We start from the raw sequence: 12,200 nt of genomic DNA on the forward strand, positions 1-12,200 counted from the left end.
CGTAAAATTGTCTTGTTTACATGAATTGTGCTATGCTGTGTACACCGTGTACACGATCCACAATCGTACTTTTGATTGATTGGTTGGAATTTGTATGGGGGGATTGAATTTAAATTGCCGGTAATTGAGGATTCTGAAATGCAAGTTTTTATGGTATATGGGGCCTTAGATTTGACCTGCCATTTTGAGCCTATCAACAGTGAACTGCAGATCCCATGAAAATTCAACTTGTGAAATTCAAAGAAATGCAGGCAGGCTGCCAGTATGTTCATAGAAAACAGCCCTGGATCATATTCATGTGATACCTAGCCTGGGCCCTGTTTCACCAATCACCGGTGATAGCAGCATGCTACTATCAAATTGCGCGAGCTGACGTAATGTGATGAGGTCACACTAATGACGTTTCAAGTAATCCGTGAGCTGCGTTTCAAGTTTGGAACAGAGTTGCTGTCTCGTTGAATTGTGTTTGATACATTTGTTTGATCGCACGGCCGTGAATATTTTAGCAGCAATATTTGATGACATCACACAGATTAACGGCGTCATGGTTTGTTGATGTTTCCATGGAAACCCAATTTGACACGTGTGATAGCAGCGTGCTGCTATCACCGGTTAAACAGGGCTGAGTCCCGCGGTAGCTCAGTTGGTAGAGCATACCCAGTAGTGAGAGCCCGGGTTCGAGACGCTCCGGCGCTCGACATTTGAGACTCCTGACGGGGATGGTCTGCGGTTGGTGGGAGCAGCCGCAGCCAGTTGAAGTCAGTTGAGTGGGACAGGCCATGTCCGGCTTTGAAAGGCACGTTAAACTTTGGCATCTAAATTCTCCTGTTACCCGGAATAGCACGATGGGACGGTAGGGGTTGGGGTCTACACAACAAGCTCTGCTTAGCATGGGCTCCGGCTCTGTCAATCCATCCATTCAAACATTGGAGCTAAATTTTGTTTTTAAAAAATCCCTACAACCTACCAACCTACATCCTACCAACCTACAACCTACCACTTCAACTTTGACTCCATCTTCATATATACCATTGAACTTGAGAATGTCATGCTTTTCAGTGTGGATCCAAGCCACTCTACAGCAATTTGCATCACACTTTGTAAACCAGCACTGCACCATGGAATATGTGCAAGAGCTGTTAGAGTGCAATGAGTTTGATGTGCTTTAACCTCAATAAATTTTTGCTCTAACACTTTTTTGTTTCACTTTCTTATCCATGGCATTCCCAAAAGACTTATTCCTTCAATTTGAATCCCCATCCCCTCTTGACCACCCTTGTTTTAAGTTTGCAAACTTGTCCAATGTCCATTTGCACTGTTTTGGTAGTTCTATGTCTATGACCTGACTGGCCTGAAAATGAACTACGATGTACCAAATATTATTTGTGATTTATGAATTCATTATGTAGTTAGACATATTTTTCTACTTGTACTGACATGTTCGTCATTATACAGAACAATGTATATTCTGTTTGTTTATGTTTTATTATATTTTTCCTATTCCAGGTCAGTTTAAAGACATTTAGTATCTTGTGTCTGTCAAGATGTCAAGCATGTCATACCATATTCCAAATTTACTGGACAAGGTAAGCTCATTTCAATATTTTGGAACCTTCTTATGCCAAATACTTATGATGCTACTGTTGTTGCATATCTGTATTTTCATAAGAATTGGAAAAAAAAACACCTTTCTGCTTTCAACCTTCCAACTGTTGTTGCCTAAGCTGCCCAAGTACATTAGCTGCACTTTTCTTTTTATGGGCACTTGCCTCTGACTCACTAGATAGGACAGAACAGGTAGGTATATGACATAGATTTGAGTTTAAGTTGCTGAACAGAATCAACATGTGAACAAGTAAAAAGCTCTGACCAATGGTTGCCTGCTGTGGCTGTCCAGATGACGTCCACAGATAAGGATCTGAGATTCATGGCGACCAACGACCTCATGGTTGAACTGCAGAAGGACAGCATCAAGCTTGATGATGAGTCAGAGAGGAAGGTGGTGCGCATGATCCTAAAACTGCTGGAGGACAAAAATGGAGAGGTCCAGAATCTGGCAGTAAAATGGTGAGTCATTGACTTTAAGGCTAATAGCTGGATGTGTCAGGCATTAAGTGAGCTGTAGTGAACTGTGGTCTCTTAATGGTTTTCCTAGTAGGATAAATTAAGCGAGGACTGAGGATGCTATGTTGCCATTAAGTTGTTGTTTGTTCACATACCTCCCTGTGAAAATCTCGAGTTATTGATACCTACTTGCCACTGTCTGTGATCTGACACGTGTCCGGTGTCATTCCGTCAGTCTGGGTCCGCTGGTGGTGAAGGTCAAAGAGCTGCAGGTAGAGACCATTGTGGACACGCTCTGCAACAACATGGTCTCGGACAAGGAGCAGCTGCGCGACATCAGCAGCATCGCGCTGAAAACGGTCATCAACGAGCTGCCGCCGGGCGCCAGCCTGCAGGCCACCAGCGTGTGCCGGCGCATCATCGTCCAGCTCTGCCGAGCCATCAGCATGGTGAGACGAGCTGCGGCCCGCCGGAGACGCGCATGGGGCTACCAGGAGACTGGGGTCGAATGGCAAACGTGATTGCTTCAGGGTGATCACGATACATAATGCTATCGTGATTCGTGGTGTGTCCTTTTTCTGCGGGCGGGCCTTTTTGACTCCAGCCTTGTTAGGGCAGACTGGATTGGTGAAATTATACTGTAAGCAAGAAATAATAGCCGCCATTTTTATTGAATTAATCAGCCTGCCGATACTTGTTCATGATCGACGCTCGTGGCCCCGCGGCTCGCCACCCCCCGTCTGACCCGGGTCGGTTTCCGGCCGCTCCGGACTCCGCTCTGACCTGGCTCGGTGTTCCGCCAGACGACCGACGTCTCCGTGCAGCTGGAGGCGCTCGACATCTTGGCTGACCTGCTCTCCCGTTTCGGCTCGCTGCTGGTCAACTACCACGCCAACATCCTGGAGGCGCTGCTGCCTCAGCTGTGCTCGCCCAGACTCGCCGTCCGCAAGAGGTCGGTAGGAGCGGGTGGTGGGCTCGTCAGAGGCGTGGCAGACACCGGGCGCTGTGAGCCTTGCTATCCCTTCTGGGAGTCTGAAACTACATGATTCTCTTTTAGCCTAGAGGAAAATGTCATTAGTTTAAAAGAAGTGTGTCGAGCTGGGTTTGATTTGCAGTGATTGGGAATAACCGAGTATGATAAAATGTATGCACGCTTCGCTATGGCATGGTAATCTTTGTTTACCTGTTTACCCACTCCATCTTGTTTACCTGTTTGTTTACCCACTCCAGGACTATCATCGCGCTGGGGCACCTGGTACTCAGCTGCAGTATCGACCTCTACGGCAAACTGATTGACCACCTGCTCGAGTGTATCCAGCGCAAACAGGACAACTCGGCCACACGAACCTACATCAACGCGGTGGCGGCCATCAGGTGCGTCCCGGGGTCGGGATTGGTGACGTTAGGTTGAGCTCGGGGCCGCCTTTCGGTGTGTTTGGTGGAGGTTGGGTGGAGTGGTGGCTACCGGCCAGATTCCCGGCCCGGACTTGTGACATATTTCATCGGGTACTTTATTTTGTAGCTATGTGTGTTGCATTGCCAGTGCTTACTGCTTCCCGTTACCGTTATGGTGACGGGAAGCAGACTATCATGGTGAGTTACGTGGAGTTGGTTATGATAATCGTAACGACCATGAATAATGTCCTGTGTCACCATAACTTGATTTCCTGCTCGGACAGAGCTCACTTTTCTCGATTCGACCGTTGGTTGTGCTCACCCTTGCGTCCACCATGCTGCGCCGCCCTGGCTCCCCCAAACTAACACTAACATAACTTCGCTCCAGCCGCGGCGCCGGCCACCGGTTCGGGGAGCACCTGGAGCGTGTGCTGCCGCTCGTGGTGGCCCACTGCCAGGCAGACGACGACGAGCTGCGAGAACACTGCCTGCAGGCGCTCGAGGCGTTCGTTGACAAGTGTCCCAAGGAGGTCACCCCGCACATCGGCACGGTGAGATAATAGATGGGGAGGGGAGGATGTGAGGTGTATCATGTGATGCATTAGGGACGAGAGGATGAGGGAAGGGAACGATGATGACCGACATTTTGTATTTTCTGGAGAAACCGACCGGTTTTTTATTGATGTTAAGACCACTCGTGCTCAGGGACCGTGTTTTACTGGTGTGCCTGTCCTGAGTCTGCTGTCCATTACTGCTACTATTACGGCGCATGTTTTGGTGTGGCCGAGGCCGATCCTTGCATTTCTCACCGTCTGTCTGCGCACTAGTCGCCCAGATCCTGGGCCTGTGTCTGCGGTTCCCCTGACTTCGTCCGCTCAATCTCGCCGTCTAGACCTGGCTGGGTCTTTGTATGCAGTTTCTGACTCTGTCTCCCGCTCTGCCCGCCCAGATCCTGGGTCTGTGCCTGCGGTTCCTGTCCCACGACCCCAACTACAACTACGCCGTGGACGAGGAGGAGATGGACGACACGGACGGAGACGACGAGGACAACGAGGACGACTACAGCGACGACGACGACATGTCCTGGAAGGTGCGCCGCGCCGCCGCCAAGTGCCTGGAGGTCGTCATCGCCACGCGGCGCGAGATGCTGCTCGAGTTCTACCGCACCGTGTCGCCAGAGCTCATCAACAGGTTCAAGGGTACGTGCTGCGTAGTGCCGTAGATTGTGATCATTTAGTGCCTTTGATGAACGGATATTGCGATGAGCATCAAGTGAAGATAGGGATGGCTTGAAATTGGCGTAAGGATGCTGTCTGAGGTGCTTACGATGTTAGTGCAAGACGTCGAATTGTTACGGTCGGCATTTCATTTTTTTTGTCGGACGTCGGTGCCCATGGACGTTGGCGAAATGGTAATTACCCTGCTTCATGAGGCACCGCTGCTATTTTAAGTTTCGATGGCCATTTTCCAGAGCGTGAGGAGAACGTGAAGGCGGACATATTCCACGCGTACATCTCGCTGCTGCGTCAGACCAAGGCCAGCACTTCGGTGGTGGACACGGACTTTATGGACGACGGCGAGTCACCGCTGACTACGCTGCAGCAGCAGGTATGATATCGTAACCAACGACTGTCAAATGTTAGTTGCACCCCCAGTTTGAACTGTTAATGTCAGTAGCGTTGCTACGCTGCCAACTAATCAGGTCATTCTTGTGGTGTCGTCCAAGCAGATGCAATACCCCTCTGACATGCTCCCTTCTTCCCTTTGACCAGGTACCGTCGCTGGTGAAGGGCATCCATCGTCAGCTGAAGGAGCGCAGCACCAAGACACGCCAGGGCTGCTTCTCGCTGCTCCGAGAGCTGATCTTGGTGCTCAAGGGAGCGCTCACCGACCATATCGGCATGCTGATGCCGGGCATCCAGTACTCGCTCGGGTCAGTGACCTCCACGGGCTGTCTATGTGTGTGTGTGAGGGGCCAAGGGGTGGAAGGGACAGGATATCGGGCATCCAGCACTCGCTCGGGTTAGTAGCCGATAATCTGTGTGTTTTGGAAAGGGTGCAACGGGGAGCAAAGCCCTAACAGTAGGGTGTAATTGCGTTCAGATGTGCGTTGTTACTGCCAAGGTTGGCGTTTCCGTTACTTTTATTTTTTCTGTTAAACAGAAACAGCTGAAAATTGAATCATGAATTAGATGACATGGAACGTCACCTGGTAATGATAGAAGAAGGAACACAATATTGACGAGTCCATGTGACGTCTTATCTCCAGTGAGCGTAACGCCAGCAGCAACATGAAGATCGACACCCTGGTGTTTGTGCACTGCCTGCTGGCCAACCACCCTCCGGAGGTGTTCCACCCGCACGTGGACCGACTGCTGCCGTGCCTGGTGACCGCCGTCAACGACCCGTTCTACAAGATCACCGCCGAGGCGCTGCACGTGCTGCAGGAGCTGGTGCGCGTCATCCGGCCGCTCGGTAGGTGGCGCCGGTAACGGGCGGAGTGGCAGTGAACAGCGCTGCTTGTTGATCGATGATGGGAGTTCTAAGCTAAGACTACTTGTTTGTGCAGACTTCGTTGGTGGGGTGAACAGTAAGACATGTCTGTTGCGGGTAACAGTCTGGGGGAGGCGCTAGTTAGTTCTGCTCAGGCTTGATGACTGAGTTGGTGACTGGCAGAGGCCTGCTGCGGGCTTGACGGTGGTGGCTTAGGCAGGCCTACTTGTGCATCGAGGGGGGGGGACCGAAGGAGAGCAAGTTGATCGGCCATTGCCATCGGACTTGGCTGACAAACGAATTATGCCAAAGCTGGGTCGTTTAATATGTTTCTTCTGCTGTTGTGTTTCAGACACGGCGAGCAAGTTCGACTTCACACCATACATGGGCGAGATCTACACAGTCACACTGACCAAACTGCGTGCGGCCGACATCGATCAGGAGGTGAAGGAGCGCGCCATCGGCTGCATGGGCCAGCTGGTGAGCCAGATGGGCGACCACCTGCAGGCGCAGCTGCCCGTCTGCCTGCCCATCCTGCTGGACCGGCTGCGCAACGAGATCACCCGTCTGACCACGGTGAAGGCGCTCACCATGATCGCCGCCTCGCCTCTCAAGGTGGACGTGCGCGTCATCCTCGGCGAGGCGCTGCCCATACTCGGCTCCTTCCTCAGGTGAGCGGATGACCGCGGCGGCGGTGGAGGCAGGGACGGTACTGAAATAAGGAGGAGAAATGGAAAATGACTTATGGAAACGGCTGTGTAAGGCTGTCTTGGCTGCTGCTTCTTTACATTCATGGGGATTGGATGCAAACGTTTTATGTACGATAATGACGTGGTGCAGTTTGCCCAATTGGTGGTCCGTCTGCATGGAATTTGAAACTCTATGTTCGTATGTCTGTGAGCACGATGTGCGGCGTTACAATTTGTTTCTTCAAATGTTTCAACAGCCTGCCCATCCCTTGTTTGTTCACCGTAACTGGACTAACCTTTCCTGCCATCCACATTCAGGAAGAACCAGCGGGCGCTGAAGCTGGCCACGCTGACGCTGCTGGACCGGCTGGTGGTCAACTACCCGGGCTTCCTGACGGCCGAGCTGCTGCAGCCGGCGCTGACCGAGCTGCCGGCGCTGCTGACCGAGGCTGACCTGCACATCGCCCAGCTGAGCCTGGCCGTGCTCAGCTCCGTATGCCACCTGGCGCAGCCGGCCGCCGCGCTCGTACAGTCCGGATTCATGGTCAAGGTTGGTGGGCCAGCCGTGTGTGTAATGACTGGCGGTTATGTGATGGCCTCAGACGGGCAGCTAGTCGGGGTCATTGACCACTGACGCTGTCATTTATCCTTTAGCAGTCGAAATAACGTATCCCCTAGGCTTTGCTAGCAGGGTGCCGCGCCATTTGTTGGTGCTTGCTGAGATATATTGGTATCCGGTATCCTAATCTGAGACGTTCAACACCTTTAATGACTAAATTTGGTCGGATGTCATACTAGCTGTCATCGTCACACTGTCCACAATGTTGGTCATTTCGATGAGCATCAGGGTCAATAAAAGACCTACCTCTTACGGACCGACCGACCTCCTTCTGACCTCCCTCCCCCTCCCGCTCGTCTCCAGGTGCTGCTGCCGCCGGTGTTCAAGCTGACCAAGTCGCCGCTGCTGCAAGGCGCCGCGCTGCGCACCATGTCAAAGTTCTTCACAGTGCTGGTGACCCGGGAGATTCTGCCGGCTGACCGGCTGCTCGCCATGCTGCTGGAGCCCGTCTCTGGCGACGCCGCTGGGCAGCACATTAACAAACAGGTCGGTAATTCCGCAAATGGTTCAGCACATACACAAACAGCCGGGGCCAGCAAACTCAGCACGTCCAATCCATAAGTGATTAAAGTGAATTAGTAAATTCGATGGGTGCCTGATGTTCGTCCTCATCATAAAGCAATAGTAATTATTTGCCTTCATAACAGTTAAGTCTATTCTGCGCAGACATATTCTGTTAAACAGTTTTCAGGTCTGCTTCATCATTTTCTCTTTACGATCTGGCGGCACAGGGTAGTCTGACATTGGCCCTAATATAATGACACTGTCTCTTCTCAGGCGTACTCGTCGATCGCGCAGTGCGTGGCGGCCGTGTGCCTCACGGACGCGCGAGTCACAGAGGAGATGGTGCGCCGACTCCTGCGCGACATCAAGAGCTCCTCGGTGCCGGACGCGCGCCGTACGTTCGCCCTGCTGGCAGTGGCGGAGATCGGGCGACATGTGTGAGTGAAGGGTAGTGGCTGGAGAGGAACCGTGGAGAGGAGCGGGGTGGGAGGATAGCGACACGGAACAGCTGCGCGGGGGCTGAATTTAGTGTCAGAGTGTAACTTAATTCACCATGAAAAGAACGTGATGCTTTATGACAAAGCCACGACTGTCGAAATGCTGACATGTTAAGCTGCCATTCCTCTGTCTGTTTCGGCACCTTTTCTGCTGATAGGATGGAACGCTACTAATTTTTGCTCGGTGCTAATTCTTACATGTTTTTTTTTGTGATCACTTCGCTTGCGATCTGACTCAACTCAACCCTCAGTGGTGCCCAAAATGATTATAGAACCACGGTGGTCTGTACCAGTGACCTGAGTGGTGTGGAGGGTCTGCGGCAGACCATCCTGTACTGACCTGCTGTATCCCTCTGACAGCGACCAGGGTCTGCGGCAGACCATCCTGTACTGACCTGCTGTATCCCTCTCACAGCGAACTGAGCGGTTTCGAGGGTCTGACCCGCTGTGTTTCTGTAACAGTGACCTGAGCGGTGTCGAGGGTCTGCGGCAGACCATCCTGGCCTCGTTCGGCTCACAGTCGGAGGAAGTCAAACAGGCCACGTCATATGCGCTCGGCTCGGTGGCCTGCGGAAATCTTGCCCAGTTCCTGCCGTTCGTACTCAACGAGATTGAGACGCAGCACAAACGGCAGTACCTGCTGCTGCACTCACTCAAGGAGGTGAGCTTTTGAACGAGCCTACACAACCCGTCATAGGCTATCAAAGTCTATCGCAAATGAATTTATAGCACATCAATGCAACTGAGATATTGCTGTTGACAAACTTTGTCTCATACACGTAGTTTGGTCATCTTACAAACGTTGTGGCACCGGCACATCGTTTTACACCTTGCTAACCCTCCAAGCTCCACGTCTAACCCACTGCTCCTCGCCTGCGGCCGCCAGATAATCAGCTGTTCGTCGGAGCGCGACTCGCTCCAACACTACCAGGAGGGCATCTGGGACAACCTGTTCCGGCACTGCCAGTCGCCAGAGGAGGGCACGCGCAACGTGGTGGCCGAGTGTCTGGGCAAGCTGACGCTGCTGCACCCGGAGACGCTGCTGCCACGACTGCAGAGTGCCCTGCACGCCACCGACAGTCCGCTGATGCGCACCACCATCGTGACGGCCATCAAGTTCACCATCACGGAGCAGCCTCAGCCGGTGGACGCGCTGCTGCGGCACTGCATCGGCGACTTCCTGGCCACCATCGGCGACCCGCAGCTGGAAGTGCGCCGCGTCGCGCTGGTCGCCCTCAACTCGGCGGCGCACAATAAACCCGTGCTGGTGCGGGATCTGCTTGATACACTCCTGCCACAGCTCTACAACGAGACCAAAGTTCGCGTGAGTGTGCACCACAGTCCTGCTCGGGAGGCGGGAGGGGGGGGGGGGGGGGGGGGGTGGAAGTTTGGTGTCTGTTTCGCGGGAAGCCCAACGGGAAGTGGAAAAAGGCACTCGAGCCGTTGATCTCGAATTACGATTCTTATTGCAGTGTTTGTTGCTAATTCGGATCGAGATCAGTTATGTCGCGTGCGTCTCACGTACCCCTACGCTTGGATTTAAGTTTCCGTCTTTTTGATAACGAATGATTTAATGGTTGGCTCTCGGCTTATTGGTGGTTGAGCATCTTGACAAAGGCGATAAGCTGGCTGCGTCTCACATCATCCTTTCGTCCGCAGAAAGAGCTTATCCGCGAGGTGGAGATGGGTCCGTTCAAGCACACGGTGGACGACGGCCTGGACCTGCGGAAGGCGGGCTACGAGTGCATGTACACACTGCTCGACTCGTGTCTGGACCGGCTCGATATCTACACCTTCCTCAACCACGTGGAGGAGGGCCTCAAAGACGACTACGATATCAAGATGCTGACGTACCTCATGCTGGTGCGGTTGGCAACCCTCGTTCCAAATGCAGTTCTACAGAGTGAGTCGGCAGGGACGGGTTCTAAGGGGAAAGTGATGAAATTCATTTTGGTTTAGTTAGGATGGCGACTAAGATGAGTAGGTAGCTCGCAGATGTGCGGATGTGTGTAACTTTTTTCTCGTTAAGAAAACAAAGTAGAAGTAAACTTCTTGCGTTTTCTGTTTTATTTCAGTTGACATTTTCGTTGAAATACTTGGTTCCCTTCAAAGTTCGAGAAGTTTGGTCCCTCCCGTTATTATTACTTTTTAACCCCACGCCGCGCCGCTAGTGATGACCTGACCTGACCTGATCGTGTCCCGGGGCAGGGCTGGACCGGCTGGTGGACCCGCTGCGTACCACCTGCTCGGCCAAGGTGAAGCAGAACTCGGTGAAACAGGAGTTTGAGAAGCAGGACGAGCTGAAGCGGTCGGCGTTGCGCGTCGTGGTCGCCCTCCTGGCCATCCCCGACGCCGGTAAGGCTGGATGTGACTCGCCCTCGGACCCTCGGACGGACGATGGGCTACGGCAGTAGCGGCGGAACACCTTCAATTAAGGGAGGGGGCACAGTGCTGACTTTTGGTCCCATTCTTTCCATGCAACGCCCATAGGGCTAATGTTATAATGGCAAAACCAAGGGGGGCACGGTGCCCCGGTGCCCCCCCCCCCGTTCCGCCGCCTATGGGCTACGGATTGGGGGCGGGCCGTCATTGGTGCTCGATTTTTGCAATGCTTTCATAGGGACAGGGCATTCAACTGAATCTGACAGGCTGAAATCAATTTTTTATATGGTTTTAATTTTGCAACAAAAAAGTGTGATTCCGCTGATGAGGCTCTGTTGGAAGGTACCAAATAAGGAAAATCCTCGTCCCTGACAACCACTTAAAGTCGAGATGTCATTTATTACTTTTTCCGCGTTCTTTTGCGCTGTATGAGGTGCTTTTTCCACACTTTGCTCCACCGTCTCTTTAACACGCCCCGCTCTGTGCCGTCTCTTCCGCAGACAAGAACCTGCAGCTGTCCGAGTTTGTGTCGCACATCAAGTCCAGTCCGGACCTGCAGGCGCTGTTCGACTCCATCCAGCACGACTCCACGTCCGACTCGGCGGCCATGATGGACCTCAGTTGAGCGCACCGAGTCACCGACTCGGAGTCATCGGGGAAGCGGTGGGCGGCGGCGGGCGGCCGCCTTTTGTATCTAGGGTCGGCCCGGCGGCGGTGTCGAAACGATTCATTGTGCGCTTAGAGATGTTAATAAATAATACATTGAAGTGGCTGTGTTGAAAGTCTGTCTCTGGGTGGTTGGATGAAGGACAAACGAGACTCGATCTTATCTGTATTTCGACTATTGTGACGAATAATTCGAACGCGCAGGCGATGTTAGTTGTTACGCAAATAATTGCGTCTATCTAGGCTGTAGCCTGTAGTACTTTCGTGGTACTTTCGTTTTGCAGCATATTGCAATGACGGCTGGCTGGTCGCGAGGGGATCGAGTAACCGTAACATGCTCCCAGTGTCTAGTCTAGCTATATCCTAGCGGCCAGCGGGGACACTTGGTCCTGAATGCTACCCTGGTGGTCTCAGCCCTCAGGTCTGCCGCAGAGTGAGCCCGTCCTGAGCGACAAGATGGCGACAAGCCCCTCGGCTGTGCTAACAGTGTGCGGATTCAGGAATCTTGCCCAACACCGCATGGAGTCGCGAGTTGATTATTAGACTTGGAGCCAAGCACCAAGGTGAAAAGTTTGTGCGTCCTGGGCCCTGTTTCACCGCCCGACGCTGCGCGCGCTGCAGCGCGCTGGGAGCTGAGGCGTACCCCTGACGTCACTCGAATGACGTTGCGTGCGATCCGTTAGCTTCTGATTAATCGCGTTTGGAACAGAGGTTCTAAAGAACCAAGTACAGAGAGAACAGAGGTTTGAGTGCGAATGCTGCTAGCGTGCTGATGGTGCTGGCGCTTGGGTGCTGGCGTTTTGCGATTACGTCATAGCGCAGCGTCAGAGGGAAGTTTGTTGATATTGCCATGGAAACCCAACGCGCCGACGCGCGCAGCGCGCTGCAGCG

General features: G+C 52.8%; 1 protein-coding gene across 5 annotated transcripts; it reads left to right on the forward strand.

The window, feature by feature from the left end:
* The first annotated feature begins 9 nt into the window (after nucleotides 1–9).
* LOC122382145 (cullin-associated NEDD8-dissociated protein 1-like) lies at nucleotides 10–11,425 on the forward strand. Of its 5 annotated transcripts, none has more exons than XM_043367097.1 (20): nucleotides 10–65; nucleotides 1,507–1,586; nucleotides 1,898–2,067; nucleotides 2,300–2,513; nucleotides 2,868–3,016; nucleotides 3,295–3,438; nucleotides 3,848–4,010; nucleotides 4,409–4,658; nucleotides 4,931–5,067; nucleotides 5,232–5,392; nucleotides 5,729–5,934; nucleotides 6,305–6,623; nucleotides 6,960–7,191; nucleotides 7,564–7,746; nucleotides 8,038–8,201; nucleotides 8,724–8,922; nucleotides 9,148–9,585; nucleotides 9,921–10,164; nucleotides 10,470–10,616; nucleotides 11,144–11,425. In XM_043367097.1, the coding sequence occupies exons 2-20, from the start codon at nucleotides 1,545–1,547 to the stop codon at nucleotides 11,266–11,268; spliced, it is 3,687 nt and encodes a 1,228-aa protein (XP_043223032.1). In that variant the 5' UTR covers nucleotides 10–65; nucleotides 1,507–1,544; the 3' UTR covers nucleotides 11,269–11,425. The 5 variants fall into 5 exon arrangements, with proteins under 5 accessions (XP_043223032.1, XP_043223031.1, XP_043223034.1 ...); XM_043367096.1 differs by having other exon boundaries at nucleotides 35–82; XM_043367099.1 differs by having other exon boundaries at nucleotides 47–92.
* Nucleotides 11,426–12,200: the final 775 nt, after the last annotated feature.

The sequence above is a fragment of the Amphibalanus amphitrite genome, unplaced genomic scaffold, assembly GCF_019059575.1.
Source record: "Amphibalanus amphitrite isolate SeventyFive unplaced genomic scaffold, NRLGWU_Aamphi_draft 000134F_arrow, whole genome shotgun sequence".
Classification (NCBI taxonomy): Eukaryota; Metazoa; Arthropoda; class Thecostraca; order Balanomorpha; family Balanidae; genus Amphibalanus; species Amphibalanus amphitrite.

Bases quoted from the DNA above. Each gene is read 5' to 3' on its own strand.
- LOC122382145 (XM_043367097.1), top strand. From the start codon at position 1,545: ATGTCAAGCATGTCATACCATATTCCAAATTTACTGGACAAG. The intron at 3,017-3,294 runs GTCGGTAGGAGC...TACCCACTCCAG, and splicing joins AGACTCGCCGTCCGCAAGAG to GACTATCATCGCGCTGGGGC. The intron at 7,747-8,037 runs GTCGGTAATTCC...GTCTCTTCTCAG, and splicing joins GGCAGCACATTAACAAACAG to GCGTACTCGTCGATCGCGCA.